Here is a 22,781-nt window from a genome sequence, read left to right as displayed (position 1 = left end):
GATGATTAAAGTGCAGTTTGTTCGTTTAAGCAAACTGCAGCTGGGGGTGCAACTTTCTGGAAAACTGAACCTCTTTAATATGTATATGCACCTTCTCCCACCGCTGCCCAGTTATTCCATTCGGTTGCTATGAAAGTTAATAGGAAAGTTTTATCCGAACCAGAGGAACAGTACCAACTGCTCTAACCAGTTTCTTTCCCATTTTTCCAAGACTTTCTAGCAAATAAAAGCATGTATAATATTAACCTGTTATGTGCATCTTTTCTATGGCTATTTAATCTTGAAAGATCCACTTTGCAGCGATTTGTATCGGCATCATTGGAGAAGTGGCATTTATGCTGGGGTCAGATCAGTTTAGAAGGATCACAAGCTTTACTTGTAAATTTGACTTTCTTTTTAATTTCTATAAACCCACCTGTTGTGAGCGTTTGGCTGTACGCTGAAAGCAGATTGTGTTTATCTAGGTCCTAATTAAACATCCATGAAACCCCTCCAGAAACATGCCGAGAATTTTCAATTTGTGATAATAAGTGTTTCCAGTCGCCTAGCCCGTTAGGCGGTGGTAGTCGTATGACATTGATCTCCCTCCATTGTATTGTGTCCTGTTTTATTAATAAAAAAAAAAAGGCAGCCCTCTTGTACAATAATGCCAGGGAGAAATCTATTATAACATGATTATATTTTCCCACTGGAAGCATTCCGTGACAGAGAGCATAATCTTTAATGGAATCTGTGTGAAATTAAATTATACAAGCATCAATAAACATAACATAATTCAGAAGGAGTAAATCAGCTTAATTTATTTGCGTCTGTAATGACATCGGCAAATGCAGAATGCAAATGCAAAGGTTGAAAGCAGGAGTTGGGAGGCAGATGAGCAGAAAAGTTAAACCCATTATTATACAGCACTGTAATTTGATGGGCAGTGTGTTCACGGATCAGTGGCTAAGTGCACTGAGCCCAAGACAGCACATGGCTCCTAAGTGGGCTCTTCTTATTGCGACAGCGCATGAGGACATGGTGGGTGTATATTATACCGTGTTACTTAACATTGGATCGTAAAGCCACCATATTGCGTGCTAATAATAATGATATCGGTTTTCTAGGTGTTGCCTGGCATCATTCATCCTAATTATGTACTGCTGTAAATGCAAACAAGTATTTATTGCCAAAAAAAAGTCTTCATCTTCATAAAATGCCAAAAAGCATTTTACCTGAAATAAGCAAATATACACATAAAATATTAATAAAAATATAATATGAGTCCCTCATTTATTTTGTGCCTCAACATTTCAAAATTCTGTTTTGTCATTTCTTCTCAGCCATTACAGGGGTTATCACGTTGCTTTTTCATTCTGGGAGCTGAGGGAGTTGTGTGACGGCTCCTATGGGAGCTATGAAGGCATGTGTAGACAAAATGTCACTTCAGGGAAACCAGTAAAAGAAAGATCAGGTATAACTGTGCCACAGAATATTTATTAATGTCACAGTGGTGACAGAAGAACAGATTTTGCCACCCAGGCTAAAGGGTTTGGTTTTTCGTTTGGCCTCCTGAACATTTCTTTACTCATTCAGCCAATTTATCAAACTTTGCTTGCAAAAATGCTGCTGCGCTAAGCTATACTTCAGTACTCCCATAAAAGTAAATGGAGCTGCAGTGCGCATGATCGACCACCGCTCCATTTACACAGGGCTCTGTGGATTTGGTGGGGGTTCCAGCGGTCGGACCTCCAGCAATTTGGGAAATCATCCCATATACCATGGATAGTGAACTTCCAGACGCCTTAAAGAAAGACAAGTAAAAAATATGTGGCAAATTTTGGGATCCATTTATTCTTTTACCCCTTATGAAGATGAAAATTTGGGGTTAAAAAAATATTTCAGTGTAAAAAAAAATGTATCTGTTTTATTTTCAAGGTCTTATGATACACAATTCTGAGACATCTGTCAAAATGCTCACTACACCCCTCGAATAATTCTTTGAGAGGTACAGTTGTGCTCAAAAGTTTACATACCCCGGCAGAATTTTTGCTTTCTTGGCCTTTTTTTTTTTTTTTAGAGAGTATGAATGATAACACCAAAACTTTTTCTCTCTCATGGTTAGTGGTTGGGTAAAGTAATTTGTCAAACGACTGTGTTTTCTCTTTTTAAATCCTAATGACAACTCAAAACATCCAAAAGGCCCTGATCAAAAGTTCACATACCCTGGTGATTTTGGCCTGATAACATGCACAGAAGTTGATACAAATGGGTTTGAATGGTTACTAAAGGTAACATCCTCACCTGTGACCTGTTTGCTTGAAATCAGTGTGTGTGCATAAAAGCTGAGTGAGTTTCTGGGATCCAGACAGACTCTTGCATCTTTCATCCAGCCACTGACATTTCTGGATTGTGAGTCATGAGGAAAGCAAAAGAATTGTCAACAGATCTATGGGAAAAGGTAGTTGAACTGTATAAAACAGGAAAGGGATACAAAAAGATGTCTAAGGAATTGATAATGCCAGTCAGCAGCATTCAAACTGTGATTAACAAATGGAAAATCAGGGACTGTGTAAAATCAAAACCACTGTCAGGTAGACCAACGAAAATGTCCTCCGCAACTGCCAGGAAAATTGTTTGGGATGCAAAGAAAAACCCGCAAATAACATCAGCTGAAATACAGGACTCTCTGAAAACTAGCCGTGTGGCTGCTTCAAAATGCACAATAAGGAGGCACTTGAAGAAAAATGGGCTGCATGGTTGAGTCGCCAGCAGAATGCCATTACTGCGCAAATGCCACAAAGTATCTCACCTACAATACACAAAATAGCACAGAAACAAGGCCAAAATTGAACTTTTTGGCTACAACCATAAACGTTACATTTGGAGAGAGGTCAGCAAGGCCTATGATGAAAGGAACACCATTCCTACTGTAAAGCACGGAGGTGGATCGCTGATGTTTTGGGGAAGTATGAGCTACAAAGGCACAGGAAACTTGATCAAAGTTGAAGCAAAGATGAATGCAGCACTTTATCAGCAAATACAGGAGACAAATTTGCCCTCACTAGCCCGGAAGCTGCGCATGGGACGTACTTGGACATTCCAACATAACAACGTTCTAAAACACAAGGCCAAGTCGATCTGTCATTGGCTACAGCAGAACAAAGTGAAGGTTCTGGAGTGGATATCTCAGTCTCCTGACCTCAATATCATTGAGCCACGGTGGGGAGATCTCAAGCGCGCAGTTTATGCTAGACAGCCCAGAAATTTACAGGAACTGGAGGCTTTTTGCCAAGAAGAGTGGGCAGCTTTACCATCTGAGAAAATAAAGAACCTCATCTACAGCTACCACAAAAGACTTCAAGCTGTCATTGATGTTAACAGGGGCAATAGACGGTATTAAGAAATGGGGTATGTAAGCTTTTTATCACGGTCATTTGGATGTTTTGGGTTGTCATTATGATTTAAAAAGAGAAAACACAGTAGTTTGACAATAAATGGCTTCACTCAACCACTAGCTATGAGTGGAGGCAAAGTTTTGGTGTTATCATTCATATTCTCTGAAAATAGGCCAAGAAAGCAAAAATTCTGCCGGGGTATGTAAACTTTTGAGCACAACTGTATGTGAGGCACCTGGGGGTTCAAGGTGCAAACCACACATCTAGATCCGTTACTTGAGAGGGGTCTAGTTTCCAAAATGGGGTCACTTGGTTGGGGATTTCCACTGTTTAGACACATCAGGGGTTCCCCAAATTCGACATGGTGTCCGCTCTCGCTTCCAGCCAACTTTGTATTCAAAAAGTCAAACGGTGCTCCTGCCCTTCCGAACCATGCCCTGCTCCCAAACAGTGGTTTCCCCAACATATGAGGTATCGATGTACTCAGGAGAAATGGTACAACAAACTTCGAGGACCATTTTCTCCTGTTATCCTTGTGAAAATAAAAAATGAGGTCTAACGTAAAATTTTTGTGAAAAACAATTCCATTAATTCCTGTGAAGCACCTGAAGGGTTAATAAACTTTTTGAATGTGGTTTTGAGCACCTTGAGGGGTGCAGTTTTTACAATGGTGTCACTTTCAGTTATTTGTTGTCATAAAACCCCTCAGAGTCACTTCAAATGTGGTCCCTAAAAAGAATGGTTTTGTAAATTTTGTTTTAAAAATGAGAAAAAGCTGATCAACTTTTATCCATTCTAACTTCCTAACAAAAACGATTGTTTCAAAAATTGGTCTGATGGGAAGCAGACATGTGGGAAATGTTATTTATTACGGTAACTATTTTGTGTGACATGACTCTCTGGTTTAAGGGCATAAAAATGAAAAGATATTTGCCAAATTTCTGATATTTTCACAAATAAACAAGTCGTATTGAATGAATTTTACTACTATCATGAAGTACAGTATGTCACGAGAAAACAATCTTTGAATCAAAAGGAGGATGCACAGCCTAGATAACATTAGGGTGTGTCATCATATACCAAAATAGACAATTGAAGGGAGAAGAAAGAGAGATGCCATAGTGATGCGCACATCTTGGGCTATATGATGTTGTAAAAAAAACCTGTTTTATAATATCGTATATCCCAAGGTGTACGCATCACTATTGAGAAAACAATCTCCGAATCTGCGAGATCCGTTGGAGCTTTCCAGAGTTATTACCTCATAAAGTGACACCGGTCTGAATTGTGAAAATTGGTCAGGAAGGTGGAAACGGGCTTCGGGGTGAAGTTAAATCGGAACTGTCTTTTTAATTTTAATTTCATAAGTCAATAGTACAAGTGAAAATCAGACACTTTGAAATATATTTTCACGATTGGACTGGTGAGTAAACTGGGACCAGGTTGTTATGATCCGGTGACCTTGGAGCCGCATGAGAGACTTTCTCAGGAGTAGGTGGTACCTGTACTGACCGCAACCCCTAAACTAACACCGCAACTAGAAGTAGCCGTGGGATGTACCTAACACGTCCTAGACACCTCGACACAGCCGGAGGACTAAATACCCCTATGGATGGAAATGGGAATTCTATCTTGCCTCAGAGCAGAACCCCAAAGGATAGGCAGCCCCCCACAAATATTGACTGTGAGTATAAGAGGAAAAACACACGCAGGCAGAAAAACAGGATTTAGCAAAAGAGGCACTTCTAGCTAAATAGAAAAGGATAGGACAGAATTCTAAGCGGTCAGTATTAAAATCCTAAAAATATCCACAGCAGATAATACAAATATTCTACATCTAACTAAAGACATAGAAAGTATATCTGCATCTCCTGAGAATCCAGCATGACTGAAAAATCCAAACAAAGTCTAAGCTGGACAAAAACACAATGAATTGCACTGAATTGCAAAGCACACTGCATGTGTGCACAGAGACAAAAAACCAGACACTTATCTTAGCAGAATTGGCAGCAGGGCATGAGGAGCCAGAGAGAGATGCAATCCCTCCAAGTACAATGGACAACTGGCATGGACTCATGGATCCTGCACACCTAAATACCTAATAGAGCTGCAATCAGCAGAAACACCTGCCCGGATTACAACCCCAAGACAACTGCACTACCACCAACAACCACCGGAGGGAGCCCAAGAGCAGAATTCACACCTTTCCTGGCCCTAGCACTAGGTGGCGCCCTAATTCGCCCTGTTCCCCGGGATACCTCAGATGGCGAGGATGTCGGGGTCTCCGCCCTTGCCCTGTCTCCTAACTGCAGCCCTGCGTCTGTCCCCCACCCCCCCACTCGGTAGCGGAGGCACTACCGTGTACCGCAGTACACCAACTCGACAGACAGGGGAACAAAGACAAGGGTAAAAGAAAATTCCTCTCACACAAATATACTCTCACAAATAACAGAGGTATTCACCAGGGTGTGAAGAAAGGGGGAAGAAAATAAGGCAGGTAAGGATGAGGAATTACCAAGTGTGCAAACCAAACAACTGTCCCACAATAAACTCCTCCAGCTCTCGTGACACCAGCTCCTCACTACTCCAGGTCTATCTAGCAAGTGGTATCTCAGACAAGGATCTGGCCTGAAGGCCTAGCTTTTATAGGAGAGGGAAGTGCCTAACCAAGCACAGCTGAAAGCAGGGATTTCCACATGGTCGATTAACCCCTGTCCTGCTGAAAGAAAACAAACACATTCAATATACTGGAGAAGTGCTTCTTCTCAGCGGTGGAGCAGGAGCCATAAGATGCTGCAGTCTTCTGGTACTACTCTGTCTCGGGAACTCCGTGCCATATATTTTATCAGACAAATCTACTTTTTTTTCTCCCTGTGGACTGATCTGTCATTCTCAAAATTTTCAAAATCTGTACTCGGTGAAGACAGATTGTTACATGACTTAGATAGGAGATGTCAGTTGCTATTGATAAGATTCTATGTAGATGTGAGGGGGTAGGAGGAGGAAGGAGCTTTGTTTCTATCTCCTCCCTCTTCATCTCCCTTCCCTCTCCATAGAATCTCATCAGTACCATCTGCAATCTCCTATCTCCGTATTGTAATAATTTGCCTTCACTGAATACATATTTTACCTGTGAATTGAGAATTTGAGTGTGAATGAGTCCAGGAGGAGAAAGCAGCAGATTTTTCTGATAAGATGTATTACAATGTTGCTTATTTTTAGGTGTGCTACTTATTTATGTAATATAATTATTATTATTTATTTATATAGCACCATTGATTCCGCGGTGCTGTACATGAGAAGGGGTTACATACAAATTACAGATATCACTTGCAGTAAACAAACTAACAATCACAGACTGATACAGAGGGGAGAGGACTCTTCCCTTGTGGGCTTATATTCTACAGGATGATGGGGATGGAGACAATAGGTTGAGGGTTGCTGGAGCTCCGGTGTTGGTGAGGCGGTAGCTTCGGTAGTGGTGAAGGAGGCAGCCGGGTCAGTGCAGGCTGTAGGCTTTCCTGAAGAGGTGGGTTTTCAGGTTCTGTCTGAAAGATCCGAATGTGGTTGATAGTCGGACGTGTTAGGGCAAAGAATTACAGAGGATGGGGGATATTCGGGAGAAGTCTTGGAGGCGATTAGGTGAGGAGCGAATAAGTGTGGAGGAGAGAAGGCAGTCTTGGGAGGACTGGAGATTACGTGAGGGAAGATATCGGGAGATTAGTTCAGAGATATATGGAGGAGACAGGTTATGGATGGCTTTGTAGGTCAGTATTAGTAATTTGAACTGGATACGCTGATGGAGTGGGAGCCAGTGAAGGGATTTGCAGAGGGGAGAAGCTGAGAAGTAGCGAGGAAAGAGATGAAGTAGTCGGGCAGCAGAGTTAAGGATGGACTGGAGAGGTGCAAGGGTGTTAGCAGGGAGGCCACAGAAAAGGATGTTGCAGTAGTTGGGGTGGGAGATGATGAGGGCATGCACAAGCATTTCAATAGAGTGAGGGTTGAGGAAAGGACGGATTCTGGAGATAATTTTGAGCTGGAGGCGACAGGAGGTGGAAAGAGCTTGGATGTGCGGTTTGAAGGATGGGGCAGAGTCAAGGGTTACTCCGAGGCATCGGACTACCGGTACGGGGGAAAGCGTGATATTGTTAATTGCGATAGATAGGTCAGGTAAGGAAGATCCATGAGATGGAAGAAAGATGATGAGATCAAAAATGACAATTACTATTTAATGAAAACTGGTCAGTGGATTTATACCCCTAATCGGTATCATTAAAACTATTCACCAAAAAAGCAAGAAAACAAGCCCTCACCCAGCTCTGTTAAGGAAAAAATAAAAATGTTACAATTTTCTGAAAATAGATATAATAATGGTTATATGAATAATTTTTTCCACTAAATTAAAAAATATATATACATCTAAACAATTATTGATTTGTTATAACCGTATTGATCTGGAAAATAATAATTCAGAGTAATTTTTATCACAGGATGTACATCGCGAAAACAAATCCCAAAAAACATGGCGGAATTGCATTTTCTCCACAATTTCACTTCACCTGGAATTTTTTTTCTCATTTTTCAGTATATTGAATGTTAAAATGAATGATGTAATTCAAAATTAGAACTCGGTCTATAAAAAGCAAGCTCTCATATTCTTGTGTCAATAGAGAAATAAAATAGTTATGGCTTTAAAAAAAGGGAAGTAATAGACTGAAGCGCAAAATGAAAAATTGGCTGCGGAGGGAAGGGGTTAAAGGAGATACTCCAGTAGTAATAGGCTTTAATTGACATTGATTTATTACTCTTGTTTATCCAAATTGGCTAAACTTTAAAAACCTCAGTAGTCCTAAAGATATGGCTATAAAATATCTTGAAGAGTCTGTGCGACATATACAGTTCCTACAAGTAGTATTCAACCCCCTGCAGATTTAGCAGGTTTACACATTTGCAATTAACTTGGCATTGTGACATTTGGACTGTAGATCAGCCTGGAAGTGTGAAATGCACTGCAGCAAAAAAGAATGTTATTTCTTTGTTTATTTTTTTTTTAAATTGTGAAAAGTCTTTTCAGAGGGTCATTTATTATTCAACCCCTCAACCCACCAGAATTCTGTTTGGTTCCCCTAAAGTATTAAGAAGTAGTTCAGGCACAAAGAACAATGAGCTTCACATGTTTGGATTAATTATCTCTTTTTCCAGCCTTTTCTGACTATTTAAGACCCACCCCAAACTTGTGAACAGCACTCAAACATGGTCAACATGGGAAAGACAAATTAGCATTCCAAGGCCATCAGAGACAAGATCGTGGAGGGTCACAAGGCTGGCAAGGGGTACAAAACCCTTTCCAAGGAGTTGGGCCTACCTGTCTCCACTGTTGGGAGCATCATCCGGAAGTGGAAGGCTTATGGAACTACTGTTAGCCTTCCACGGCCTGGACAGCCTTTGAAAGTTTCCTCCCGTGCCGAGGCCAGGCTTGTCCGAAGAGTCAAGGCTAACCCAAGGACAACAAGGAAGGAGCTCCGGGAAGATCTCATGGCAGTGGGTACATTGGTTTCAGTCAATACCATAAGTAACGTACTCCACCGCAATGGTCTCCGTTCCAGACGAGCCCGTAAGGTACCTTTACTTTCGAAGCGTCATGTCAAGGCACGTCTACAGTTTGCTCATGATCACTTGGAGGACTCTGAGACTGACTGGTTCAAGGTTCTCTGGTCTGATGAGACCAAGATCGAGATCTTTGGTGCCAACCACACACGTGACGTTTGGAGACTGGATGGCACTGCATACGACCCCAAGAATACCATCCCTACAGTCAAGCATGGTGGTGGCAGCATCATGCTGTGGGGCTGTTTCTCAGCCAAGGGGCCTGGCCATCTGGTCCGCATCCATGGGAAGATGGATAGCACGGCCTACCTGGAGATTTTGGCCAAGAACCTCCGCTCCTCCATCAAGGATTTTAAGATGGGTCGTCATTTCATCTTCCAACAAGACAACGACCCAAAGCACACAGCCAAGAAAACCAAGGCCTGGTTCAAGAGGCAAAAAATCAAGGTGTTGCAGTGGCCTAGTCAGTCTCCTGACCTTAACCCAATTGAAAACTTGTGGAAGGAGCTCAAGATTAAAGTCCACATGAGACACCCAAAGAACCTAGATAACTTGGAGAAGATCTGCATGGAGTAGTGGGCCAAGATAACTCCAGAGACCTGTGCCGGCCTGATCAGGTCTTATAAAAGACGATTATTAGCTGTAATTGCAAACAAAGGTTATTCCACAAAATATTAAACCTAGGGGTTGAAGAATAATTGACCCACACTTTTATGTTTAAAATTTATAAAAATTTAACTGAGCAACAAAACTTTTTGGTTTGTAAGATTTATGCATCTGTTAATAAATCCTGCTCTTGTTTGAAGTTTGAAGGCTCTAACTTATTTGCATCTTATTAAACCTGCTAAATCTGCAGGGGGTTGAATACTACTTTTAGGCACTGTATGCCCCACATCACATTTATGGTCACAGGTAAAAAAAAAGTTATTTGCTCTCTAGAAAATGACCGTTTCTTAATTTGTTTGATTTATTTTCAAGGTGCAGCCCCAAACAAATAATAACAATACCAGTTCAACCCCTTCAAGAAAAGTCCAATCATCAGCACCTAAAGTACGCAAGACTGTGATCAGCCGGGTCCATGAGGCAGTGAAAGCCATCGCTTTGTGCCATAATGTTACTCCTGTCTATGAATCCCGTGCCGGTGTAAATGGAGAAACAGAGTATGCTGAAGTCGACCAGGACTTCAGTGATGATAACCGCACCTACCAAGCCTCCAGCCCCGATGAGGTCAGTATGCCTTTTCCTTAATGGTATTTAGTGCTTACTTTGATAGCACTTTTTCAAATTTAAAGGGATTGCCTATTTGATGAGTTGTATGCTTGGTGCACTCTTGTGTTGTGAGCCTTCTTTTGGGATTCCGGCAAGCTTTGCGGTAATTCTGATCCCAATAGTAGCGCTGTTATTGTTTGTCAAAAATACCAGAATCCTGACAGACCCCATAAAGTTAGTGGGATCTATTAGAGAGTCTTGGTTTTATTATGAACAGTTTTGTGATCAGGGGAAAGAGGAGTTGAAATGGAATTACTATCTTTATTTTCTTTAAACCCATATGGTTTATAAAAGCATTGTGACTTGTTTAGTACTTATTGTTAATTTCCTTACGGCCGGGTGAAACGAGCATAGGTTATCTCATGTGAGAGGATCAGCTCGTTTATATTAATGACACTCGGCTCCGTCTCTGCTCTGAGTTTGAGCAGAGTGTCCGCATAGTGTGATCCGATTCTCTTGCATGATAAAATCAGCGAACAGGTGTGGAGAAGATGGAGACTTAATTTCTCCATCTTCTACATTGTCTGTCTGAGTCCTCAGATGTCAGACTGCACTGGGACTAGTATAACATTAGTCCAAGTGCTATCTGATAGAACATCGGATAGCACTCGTCCGAGTTACTCGCTTGTGTGAGCAAACGCTAATACGGATATTCTAACAGTAATCAGAAAAGTTATTTTAACCCATTCAGGACCAAGCCATTGTGCCCCATGTTTTGACAAGGCACAAAGACACTAAAAATTTTCTTGCTCAGCTATTCAAATAATTTTGGGCTCTTTTTTTATCCACTGTGTGGCTTTGTTTTTAAGTAATTTTTATTTTTTTTATATTTTTTGCTATCAGGGAAAAATGTAAAGAGAAATAGGAAATATCTGTCTATTTTTCACATATTTAAATAAAAAACTATTTTAAATTGTTTCCCTCTTCCATTCAAATTATTTTGCTATATTGGACAACTTTTTTCTTTCTGACGGGTGGGAGCAAAAACAGCAATTCAGACTTAGTTTTGCAGTGTTCTTTTTCCAGCATTTCTCATTTATGTATTTTTTTCATTTGTTTTACACACAGTGCCCACCCCATTATGGTCTTAAAAGACTTTTGAGGGGCTTGTTAATGAATCAATACATTTCTTTTGTAACTGGGGCTGGTTTATCAGTCTCAGTAAAGGTACCTTCACACGAAGCGACGCTGCAGCGATAGCGACAACGATGTCGATCGCTGCAGCGTCGCTGTTTGGTCGCTGGAGAGCTGTCACACAGACCGCTCTCCAGCGATCAACTATGCCGAGGTCCCCTGGTAACCAGGGTAAACATCGGGTAACTAAGCGCAGGGCCGCGCTTAGTAACCCGATGTTTACCCTGGTTACCAGCGTAAAATCTAAAAAAAACAAACAGCACATACTTACATTCACGTCCCCCTGCGTCCACTTCCTGACTGACTGAGCGCCGTACAGTGAGAGCAGAGCGGTGACGTCACCGCTGTGCTGCTTTCACTTTCACTTTGCGGCGCTGAGTCAGAGGAGGAAGCAGATTGCAGGGGACGCAATGTGAGTATGTGCTGTTTGTTTTTTTTACATTTTACGCTAGTAACCAGGGTAAACATCGGGTAAGGCTACGTTCACATTTGCGGTCCTCGCCGCAGCGTCGGGCGCCGCAGCGGCGCCGCATGCGTCATGCGCCCCTATATTTAACATGGGGGCGCATGGACATGCGGCGCACTTGCGTTTTGCGCCGCATGCGTCGCTGCGGCGCCCGCGTCGGGGCGCAGAGGACGCAGCAAGTTGCATTTTTGCTGCGTCCAAATTCAATGAAAAAAACGACGCATGCGGCGCAAAACGCAGCGTTGTGCATGCGTTTTGCTGCGTTTTTATTTGCGTTGTGCGTTGCGGCGCCGACGCTGCGGCGCACAACGCAAATGTGAACGTAGCCTAACTAAGCGCGGCCCTGCGCTTAGTAACCCGATGTTTACCCTGGTTACCAGTGTAAAATATCGCTGGTATCGTTGCTTTTGCTTTCAAACACAACGATACACAGCGATCGGACGACCAAATAAAGTTCTGGACTTTATTCAGCGACCAGCGACATCACAGCAGGATCCTGATCGCTGCTGCGTGTCAAACGAAACGATATCGCTAGCGAGGACGCTGCAACGTCACGGATTGCTAGCGATATCGTTATAATGTCGTTTCGTGTGAAGGTACCTTAACAGTATAATTTCAGCATCGTGCCTGCATAGCGGCGCTGACTCTTAGGACCCAGCAGCTCCTTCTTCGTCCGTACACGCAGTGATCACATGATCACTGGGACTGTGGAGTAAGCACTGACAGTTCTTCATAGTCTGTATACACAACACTTGATCAGCTCTGTATATGGAGCGATCAGTAAGGAAGAAAGGGTATTACACTCTCCCTGCCTTTTGTACAGGGAGTCCAGCTGTACCTAACAGTTAGCTCTCTGCCCCCACAGCGGCACAATTTTCTGAAAGCTGCTTACTCTGCATTGACATTTTAGAACGTCAGTGCAGAGTAAAGTGACAACCGCCCTGTCATGTAAAGTCTTTGGGTGATCCAGAAGTAGTTACAGTAACAGTGCTCTGTCTCAGATACAATATGCAGTGAGGTGCCATTTACAGCAGTGTCATTTCCAGTCAAGAACTGTGTTAGAAGATTGAACAATTGTTAGCAAGTGTTATCATGAAGTGTTTTATATACCAGAACAGACAGGTCTTGAGCAAAATTATTTGCAGGATCCAGGTCTAGCGGCCACATTGGTAGTCCAAGCTGCCAAACCAAAGCTCTGAAAACCTAAGACATGCAGCATCCCCACCTCCTCTTCTAATTAGTAAGTCCCACATGGTATCATGCATGCATTGTACCACATCATGCGATATCGCGGGGCCCTACTAATCAGAAGAGGTGCTGGGAATGCCATAAGTAGTAGGAGGTTCGGATGGCTATGGACTACCAAAATGGCCACTGTACATACGTCCAGGAAAAAAAATCCTTTTTTTTATTCTTATAAAATTTCCTACCTTATTAATGTTTTTAAAGTCCATGTCATGTCAAAACGCGTTTCGCATAAAAAACTCCTGTTTACATGTATTGTAGCCAATATATTATATTTCCCTCCGTCTTACATATCGTTTTCACTCACAAAAGGGAGGAATGTGCATCCTGTGATTTACAAAGTACAAGGGCTACATCATAATTTTTTAAAGAGCACTATTGACACGAGTCATGGAGCCTGAGGAAAATAATGTAAATGGTTCATTATTTAGCTTATTGAACTTTCTTGCAGTCACATTGACAGATGATTCCAGTTTTTCCCAATCACCAAAGTACCATTTTAAAAGCATTTTTTATTGAATAAAGTGCTTTAAATATTGCACCCTAGAGCTTTATGCAAGTAAATGGTTCAATTGATGTTTTTTACCTTACACTCAGCATTTCCATGTCTAAACAGATTTGCTTAATACATGGCACTGTCTCTTGATAAACATGACTTTAACCCTGAAGGTGGCTTACATTTAGGTACTGGTACTTATTTTTCTATGTAATTTTAAATTGTGACATTTGTGAGAGAGAAAATGCCTAGTGAGCGGTTGCATTAAAATATATATTAACAAAATAGCTCAACAGCCCTTTGGGGGAGATTTATCCATGGCGATACAGGATGATGATTTTCAGTGATAAAGCGGGCTGTCTCTTCAGAAAGGAAGAGGACTAGAACTCTAGTGCCACCTATTAGAAGTAGGAATCCTAAAAGTCAATATCGACTCTCTAACGAGCCTTGTCACATGACTTAGGATAAAAGCCAAAACCAAAATCTCATTTTGCAGACACTGTGTTTCGGGGTACTGCCCCTCATAAATGCAAAGTGTGAGATTTGGTTTGGCTGGGTGCGAGGCATCTGACCAGGATCAAAGGGGTAACATTTCTCCTTGCAGAGATTGACATGTCAAGGCCGACATGCCAAGGTGAGGACACTTTTAGGCCGCAATACTTCTCGGGGAAATATGAAAATTGTCTCTTCAGAGAGGAGGAGGACTAGAACTCTAGTGCCACCTATATGAAGTAAAGCAGCAAATTGCACCAATCTGATCTGAATGGTACATGTTATCTAGCTTCTTAGACACATATCATTATTCCATCTCATGGCTGGCAGAAGTATACATCAGTTGCAAAGTTTGGCTCATTTCACTAATTCTTTCCCAGCCCTTTTTCTCAACATACAGGTATAAAAGTGCCTAAGCCATGATAAATTTGTCATACAAAGGTATTCTATTATTATTGTGCTGATTGTGTCGTACATGTGAGATTGCCATAACCAAGTGTGAATATTTTTTTATTCAAGTGGGAAGAATAAACAGTTAACAGATACCTCTGTCAGAGACTTGTGTCCAGCAGGAACATACAGAAAGGGCATCACAAAAGATTAACCCCAATATTTACTGTGTGGAAACGGTGAGAGACCCCACTAAATCTTAGACATTGGCACGCGTTTGGATGACCTTTATCTCATCATGTGTATGTCCAACTTGACATGCTTAACATGTGACTCCGCAAGAAGAAACGATACTTCTTGGATCCCAACTTTATTAAGTCACCCCCAATGTTTACTTATTTATTTTTATCTTTGTAATTGCATTTACCTTGTAACAATATTATGAATGTCCTCACATCTCTCATTCCCCCCCTCACATCTCTCACTTTCCCCTCACTCCTCTCAATTTCACCTCACTCCTCACTCCTCTCATTTTCACCTCACTACTCTCTTCCCCTCACACGTGCACAACAACTACCTGTTATGAGCACAGCGGTGTAATCCATGAGGCTCCTCCCTTTCTCTTGACATCATGCCTCATGCGCTAACAATGTGGGCCGTGTGGAGTGGGCGTGGCTATGTGGAGTGGGTGTGACTATGTGGGGTGGGCGTGTCTTTACACACACATACACATACATACACTCAGCTTTATATATATTATATATATATATATAGCCTTGGTGCTTGTATGTATAGGAGTCAAATAGATGGTTCTGTCACTGATCAACAGCTATCTCTGTCATACAGGAAAATATGGGTCTGACATGCCAAAATAGCCTCTTAGACCCCCCTCAATACAGCTATCTCTGCATGCACAGTCATACAGGTGAAAAAAAGTCAATCACTTAGTAGGACCTCCCTTTGGACTCCTATACATGCAAACACCAGAGATTTAAATCAGTAAAGTACAAGTCATACTGAATCTTTTACAAAAAAGTGATATATCATTTTGCTCAGCTTCTTCTGCTTTGTACCAAGCTGTCCACAGATCACTGTATGTACAATGTCCCCCTTGAATTGAGAGCATCCATAAAACACTCATGGTTTTGTGCTTTAGCGGGTGCTCTTCAGTGAATGTGTGCTGTAGTACCCATGTAAGCACTATCCCATGATCATATGAAAGGCTCTTTATCAGTTGGAGACTAATTCACATTAATTCAGTCTTTTGACTTGATGCCACAGAGGAAGGAAGGGTGCACTTTGAGAAAGGAATGCCAAGGTCTAACTCATTCTTTTCTTTGTTAGAAGCGAAGAGCAGTCAGACTAGGCCAATAGACATAAAATTGTGCAAATTTTTTAGAAATGGCCGAATGGTCAAAAAACTCATGTTTAATAAGGAAATAAAACATTTTTCCTTGGGCCTAGAGCAGTGTACAATGATTTCCTACCTTGCTATGGTAAATGATGATGTTATAAAATACTCAGTTTGTTGCTGGGATGTAAAGCTGGCGTAACATTGACTGACTGATGTCGTCTGCACTGGCCCCATCTACAAGATGGTAACAAGCTGTCACCCGAAGACACATAACCCAGGACATGCCTTATAGAATTGTCACAGCTCTGCTGGATTAGTTTCTCTTTTAGTATTCAAAATGCGGTGTCTGATTATACTCTGCTCATTGTTTCTTATGATAAGTGATCAATATTTCATTTTCTCAGAGAAGGTAAAAAGTTTCATGTGTCTGTCACTCGCGAGAGGAGGAACAGCCACTGCATAGCAAACATTGCTTGTAAGCAGGAAAAGCCATCGACAAAATCATAACTACATGGGGTTTAATTGTCATAAGTGTGTGTACACATGAAGCGTGGAAAGCTATGGCTGACTTAATGTAATAAACAATCATGAAAGGATATAAACCCCAGGACGTCTGCTGGAGAGTGCAGAGGTCACAAGTCCATCTAATCCAACAACATGCCATGAACAGGGACCTGAAGGACCTTTGCCCTCTTCTGGCCACTGAACATTGATTGGTCTTGTTTGCTAAGTACTGCTTACCATGAGCCACAGATTTATTGCCTATTTTATTAAGTATTACAATTATTGTCCTAATCAGCAGTGTATGCCTGCTGTATACTATGCACTTATATCACTGTTGCAATATCATTACTGGACAGCGGAGCGGAAAATAGTGCTCTGATGTGCAGTTACTGGATCGACAGCTAGGCTCTTATCTTTAACGAAGATATTTTATTTATTTCTTCTACAGTTAATATAATTAGTAATATGCATTAACGGAAGCTGTTTAGTGTGGGGGGGTAACAACTAAAATGACCTATTTATTGGGTGCAGTAAAGAGATTGACACTTATGGATAATTTAATACATTTCAGGAGGGACAATGGAGATAAGGCTAAACTCTGTCATAGAGCAGAAAAAAAAAACAGTCAGATGATAGAAAACTGTGGCACCCAGTGAACCCCACTGATTTAGGGTCCATCAGTTTACAGGAAGAAATAGTGCATCATGTTGCACAACTATTTCTGGCTTTTTTGACACAACTGAGTAAGATGTGATCAATGATTAAAGTGATATTCCAAGTTTTGTTTTTTTTTTCCAGAAATAATAATATAAGTTTTGCCTGCTGCAGGAGCAGTGATCCCTCTTTGCCGCTGCCCCTAGTTTTTGTTGACAGGCTGCAGCTGTGATGTCACAACTACAGCGGTTGGGACCCCTGCAGCAAATCCCTGATTTCAACAGTCTCCCCCAATGATTGTCAGTAGCAGTCACAAGCACAGTCCAGTAACTGTCTCCATTCTGAGAATATTACTATTGTTTTAGTCATTTTAGGCAAGCGCTCATTGTAAACATCCAAAACATTTGTCTTTCTTAGGCCCATAGGGAATCTCATAAACTGCATGTTAGGAAACAAAGGGATTGAACGGAAAAATGTTGTAAATCGGATTTGTGCATTCGTGTACGGCGGCAGAATACTTTATGGTGCCCTCTTAGGCTGGTTTCACATTTGCGGTTGTGACCACAGCATTTGTGCCGCAATTTTCCGAGTCGTGTATTCCTACCTTTAACATTAGGGACGCAGGTGCCTGCGATTGGTTGCATTTTGCCACGTTTGACGACGCATGCGTCATTTCGTTGTCTGCGGCTTGGCGCGGTAAACGCTACATGTAGTAATTTCAGAGGCGTCAATTTGCCGCCTCAAAACGTATGCAGTTGTTAGAGGAAGGAATGCGGCAAAAAAACTCAGTACGGTCTATGTGAACGCATGCATTCGCAAGCACATGCGTTTGCTTGCGTTTGTGAACGCATGCGTTTTTCCACAGGAAAACATGTGTAGACACTGATTAGCCACCCCCCACATACAAACTGATAAAAGGAGGGAGTGGGCATTGACAGGTCACTACTCAGCAGACTGGGAACAAGAGCAGACGCAGGAAAGCACCTTGGAGGAAACCACACTCTGAACAATGTGAGTATCAAAGCCAATGTCTTTATTTTCTATTTTCTGTCTCTATATGTCCTAATTTCTATCTTTTTTTTCTTGCTGCATGCATCAGAATGTCCTCTTCCGAGGAGCAATGTCCTGAGCCTGCACAATGTGGAATTGAAAGTGAAGTGAGTACTCGCCTCTTCAGATTGGTAAGTATTCTCTGTCACATCTACACATGTGACAAATTTTTTTTTCCTTTTTTTTAGAGCAGTTCTTCCACTGTGGCAGAGGCTGAGCAGGAGCAGCGTAGAGACGGTCGGGTGGCAAGGCGGCAGCGTGTAAGTATACCTGGCTGACTGTTTATTGTATCCTGACTATACTATTCTTGAATGTTTCTCTGATCACACACAGTTGTGTGATCACGGTCAAAAGTGCATTGTCTAATCATTCTTTATATTTTTCAACAGTGCTCAAAGTCAAAACACGTTGGCGTTCGATGAAGGATCGCTTCAACAAGGACCTTTGTCAAGAGAGCCGGGTTCCTAGTGGTTCTGGAGCAAGGATCCGCAAATACAAATATCACCGCATCCTTGCATTTTTGAGACCGGTCCTTGCCCAGAGAACATAAGTATTTTTTGTGGTGTAATGGGTTGTGTTGTATTGCCTAATCTGTATTTTTCTATTCCACAGGAGTTGGGGCTTTACTATTGTAAATGTTTAGTACTAATGTTTTGGGGGTTTTTTTCACAGCACATGGAGCAGCACTCTTGACCCTGGTTCTAGAGCGGTCCTTCGTCAAACAGCCACAGACCCGTCCCAGCCATCCAGCAGCGCTGCAGCAAGTGGGCCTGCAACACAGACTGGAGACCAGGGAGCTGGTCCATCAGGTATTCCCCTGTCCCAGTCCTCTGCCTCTGCCTGGTTTTTTTGGGGCTCTTCCCGGCAGCGGCAGAGGGCCTCGGACAGGTCACTCATGCCCGAGTTTTTGCACTTGAGCTCGGTCTTTCATGATGGACTCAAGGCGATGGGTGACCGACTGGATAGTGCCATAAGCCATATGAATACACTTATCCAGGAGGTCACCAAAAGCCTTAACCAAGTGAAAGCTGACCTCCAGAGGCCAGCACATCATTTTTTTAATCAAATAGAGAAGGGCATGTCGGAACACCTTACTCCTGATCTCCAGCTTAGTGTCATGCAGGCCTGCAATGCTGCTTACGTGCAGGCTATGCAGCAGAGTCGGTATTTTCAGCAGCCAGTGGTGGCATTTCCACCTGTGCCAACACTGTCATGCTTGACGTCAATGCCGATCTCTGCTGCATACCACTGCACGGCCACCACCATTCCAAGCACTGCCGGCTCACCACCACCATGCCGAGTGCTGTTGGACAGCCCACCGCCACCACCATGACAACTGCTGCTCCTGCTTGGACCTCCTCCACTGCTACCACGAAGCAGCAGCAGCAGGACCCTGGCATGGCCTTCCACTCTACCACCACGATGCTGCAGCAGGACCCTGGCATGGCCTTCCACTCTACCACCACAATGCAGCAGCAGGACCTTGGCATGGCCTTCCCTACCACCATGCAGCAGCAGGACCCTGGCGTGGCCTTCCTCACCACCACAACCATGCAGCAGCAGCGGCACACGGACCCTGACAGGTCGGCCACCATGTCCAGGCCGCAAGAAGTGATCCCACTGAGGCTCCCCAGACTGCAGCGCCGATCCCAAAAAGGGAAAGGGAAAAAGAAACAGCGGACTATCGCTATCCCTCCCCCCTCACCTCCCAATGTGTCTATAATGTCAGGTTTGTCTCACCCTTCCAGTGTGTCTCTGCCCTCTCATGCGTCAAACACCATCCCCGAACTCCCAGACCCCAGTACTTTAATTGCCCCTTCTCCTGCCACCCCTGCGTCGTCCACAGTTAGCCAGGCCTCACAGCTACACACCCCCCAGTTCCGTCACTCTACCCCAAGCAGGCACAGTTCTTTTTTTTTTTTATGTTTAAAAATAAATGTTAATGTTTTTTGCCCCCAATACTGTTTGGTTATTTGTGTATTTCGCCCCCGGCAACACACACCGTGCGCCAAATAAACACACTGCGCTGTACACTTTGATTTTTTGCCACCTCGTAGCTCCAGTAGTTAAGTACAACACTGCAGCTTTGTGTGTTTGGTATGGAGCTATGAGTTGTCAAAAAAAAAAAAAAACTTTTATTTTCTCCATAATCTCTTCAGTCTGCTTAATCTGTGTCGCAGACTGAAGAGACAGTGGCGGTAATACAAAGCAGAACTATACTCAACAGGTCATGTGTCAAAAAGTTCATTAGTTATGACACCTGACCTGGTGAGTAGAGAACTGTTGTGAAATTGGATTCTGGGCTCCCCCGGTGGCCACTTGTGGAATTGAACTTGTGTGCATCATCCCCTCTGTTCACCTGCTCCTATCAGGATGTGGGAGTCGCTATATAACCTTGCTCCTCTGTCAGTTTCTTGCCGGTCAACAATGTAATCAGAAGCCTTCTGTGCTTGTTCCTGCTACTAGACAACTCCCAGCTAAGTTGGACTTTTGTCCTTGTGTGTTTTTGCATTTTGTTCCTGTTCACAGCTGCTGTTTCGTTACTGTGTCTGGAAAGCTCTTGTGATCGGAAATTGCCACTCTGGTGTTATGAGTTAATGCTAGAGTCTTAAAGGAATTTCTGGATGGTGTTTTGATAGGGTTTTCTGCTGACCATGAAAGTGTCCTTTCTGTCTTCCTGCTATCTAGAAAGCGGACCTCGATTTTGCTAAACCTATTTTCATACTACGTTTGTCTTTTCGTCTAAAATCACCGCCAATATATGTGGGGGCCTCTGTCTGCCTTTTGGGAAAATTTCTCTAGAGGTGAGCCAGGACTGTCTTTTCCTCTGCTAGGATTAGGTAGTTCTCCGGCTGGCGCTGGGCATCTAGGGTTAAAAAACGTAGGCATGCTACCCGGCCACTTCTAGTTGTGCGGCAGGTTTAGTTCATGGTCAGTATAGTTTCCATCTTCCAAGAGCTAGTTCTCATATATGCTGGGCTATGTTCTCTCGCCATTGAGAATCATGACAGTTTGACCGGCCCAAAAAAGGGTTAAATTACTGGCTGAGAAAGGAGAGAAAAAAGAAGTCTGCTACAATTTTTTTTTTTTTTTTTTCCTCTAGTTCTGAGTGTGCTCTTAATTGAATCACTTGCTAGTCTGCCTATACTGCAGCCTTCCTCTCTTTCTCTCCTTCTAATCCTTGAATGGCTCTGTGTTCACCTGTTTCAAATGGATCTTCAGAGTGTAGCTACAGGTTTGAATAATCTCGCCACAAAGGTACAAAATTTGCAAGATTTTGTTGTTCATGCACCTATGTCTGAGCCTAGAATTCCTTTGCCTGAATTCTTCTCGGGGAATAGATCTCACTTTCAAAATTTTAAAAATAATTGCAAATTGTTTTTGTCCCTGAAGTCTCGCTCTGCCGGAGACCCTGCACAGCAGGTCAGGATTGTAATTTCCTTGCTCCGGGGCGACCCTCAAGACTGGGCTTTTGCATTGGCACCAGGGGATCCTGCGTTGCTCAATGTGGATGCGTTTTTTCTGGCCTTGGGGTTGCTTTATGAGGAACCTCATTTAGAGCTTCAGGCGGAAAAGGCCTTGATGTCCTTGTCTCAGGGGCAAGATGAAGTTGAAATATACTGCCAAAAATTCCGCAAATGGTCTGTGCTTACTCAGTGGAATGAGTGCGCCCTGGCGGCGATTTTCAGAGAAGGTCTCTCTGATGCCATTAAGGATGTTATGGTGGGGTTCCCTGTGCCTGCGAGTCTGAATGAGTCCATGACGATGGCTATTCAGATCGATAGGCGTCTGCGGGAGCGCAAACCTGTGCACCATTTGGCGACGTCTACTGAGAAAACGCCAGAAAATATGCAATGTGATAGAATTCTGTCCAGAAGCGAGCGGCAGAATTTTAGACGAAAAAATGGGTTGTGCTTCTATTGTGGTGATTCAACTCATGTTATATCAGCATGCTTTAAGCGTATTAAGAAGCCTGACAAGTCTGTTTCAATTAGCACTTTACAGTCTAAGTTTATTCTATCTGTGACCCTGATTTGTTCTTTGTCATCTATTACCGCGGACGCCTATGTCGACTCTGGCGCTGCTTTGAGTCTTATGGATTGGTCCTTTGCCAAACGCTGTGGGTATGATTTGGAGCCACTGGAGGCTCCGATACCTCTGAAAGGGATTGACTCCACCCCATTGGCTAGTAATAAACCACAATACTGGACACAAGTGACTATGCGTGTTAATCCGGATCACCAGGAGGTTATTCGCTTTCTGGTGCTGTATAATCTACATGATGTTTTGGTGCTGGGATTGCCATGGCTGCAATCTCATAACCCAGTCCTCGACTGGAGAGCTATGTCTGTGTTAAGCTGGGGATGTAAAGGAACTCATGGGGACGTACCTTTGGTTTCCATTTCATCATCTATTCCCTCTGAGATTCCTGAATTCTTGTCTGACTTTCGTGACGTTTTTGAAGAACCCAAGGTTGGTTCACTACCTCTGCACCGGGAGTGCGATTGTGCCATAGACTTGATTCCGGGTAGTAAATACCCTAAGGGTCGTTTATTTAATCTGTCTGTGCCTGAACACGCTGCTATGCGAGAATATATAAAGGAGTCCTTGGAAAGGGGACATATTCGTCCTTCGTCATCTCCCTTAGGAGCCGGTTTTTTCTTTGTGTCTAAGAAAGACGGCTCTTTGAGGCCGTTTATTGATTATCGACTTTTGAATAAAATCACGGTTAAATATCAATAT

The 22,781-nt window shown here is 42.8% G+C and overlaps 1 protein-coding gene across 2 annotated transcripts in view; it reads left to right on the top strand.

Annotated features, from left to right (window-relative positions):
- Nucleotides 1–22,781, top strand: part of ATP9B (ATPase phospholipid transporting 9B (putative)) — a 428,187-nt gene that overhangs the window by 287,888 nt on the left and 117,518 nt on the right. For both annotated transcript variants that reach the window (XM_077270058.1, XM_077270059.1), the window contains exon 15: nt 9,963–10,211. In XM_077270058.1, coding sequence (XP_077126173.1) covers nt 9,963–10,211 — 249 coding nt within the window. The remainder of the gene's footprint in view (nt 1–9,962; nt 10,212–22,781) is intronic.

Source organism: Ranitomeya variabilis, chromosome 6 (assembly GCF_051348905.1).
Source record: "Ranitomeya variabilis isolate aRanVar5 chromosome 6, aRanVar5.hap1, whole genome shotgun sequence".
Taxonomy (NCBI): Eukaryota; Metazoa; Chordata; class Amphibia; order Anura; family Dendrobatidae; genus Ranitomeya; species Ranitomeya variabilis.
This window is presented reverse-complemented; position numbering and strand designations above follow the sequence as displayed.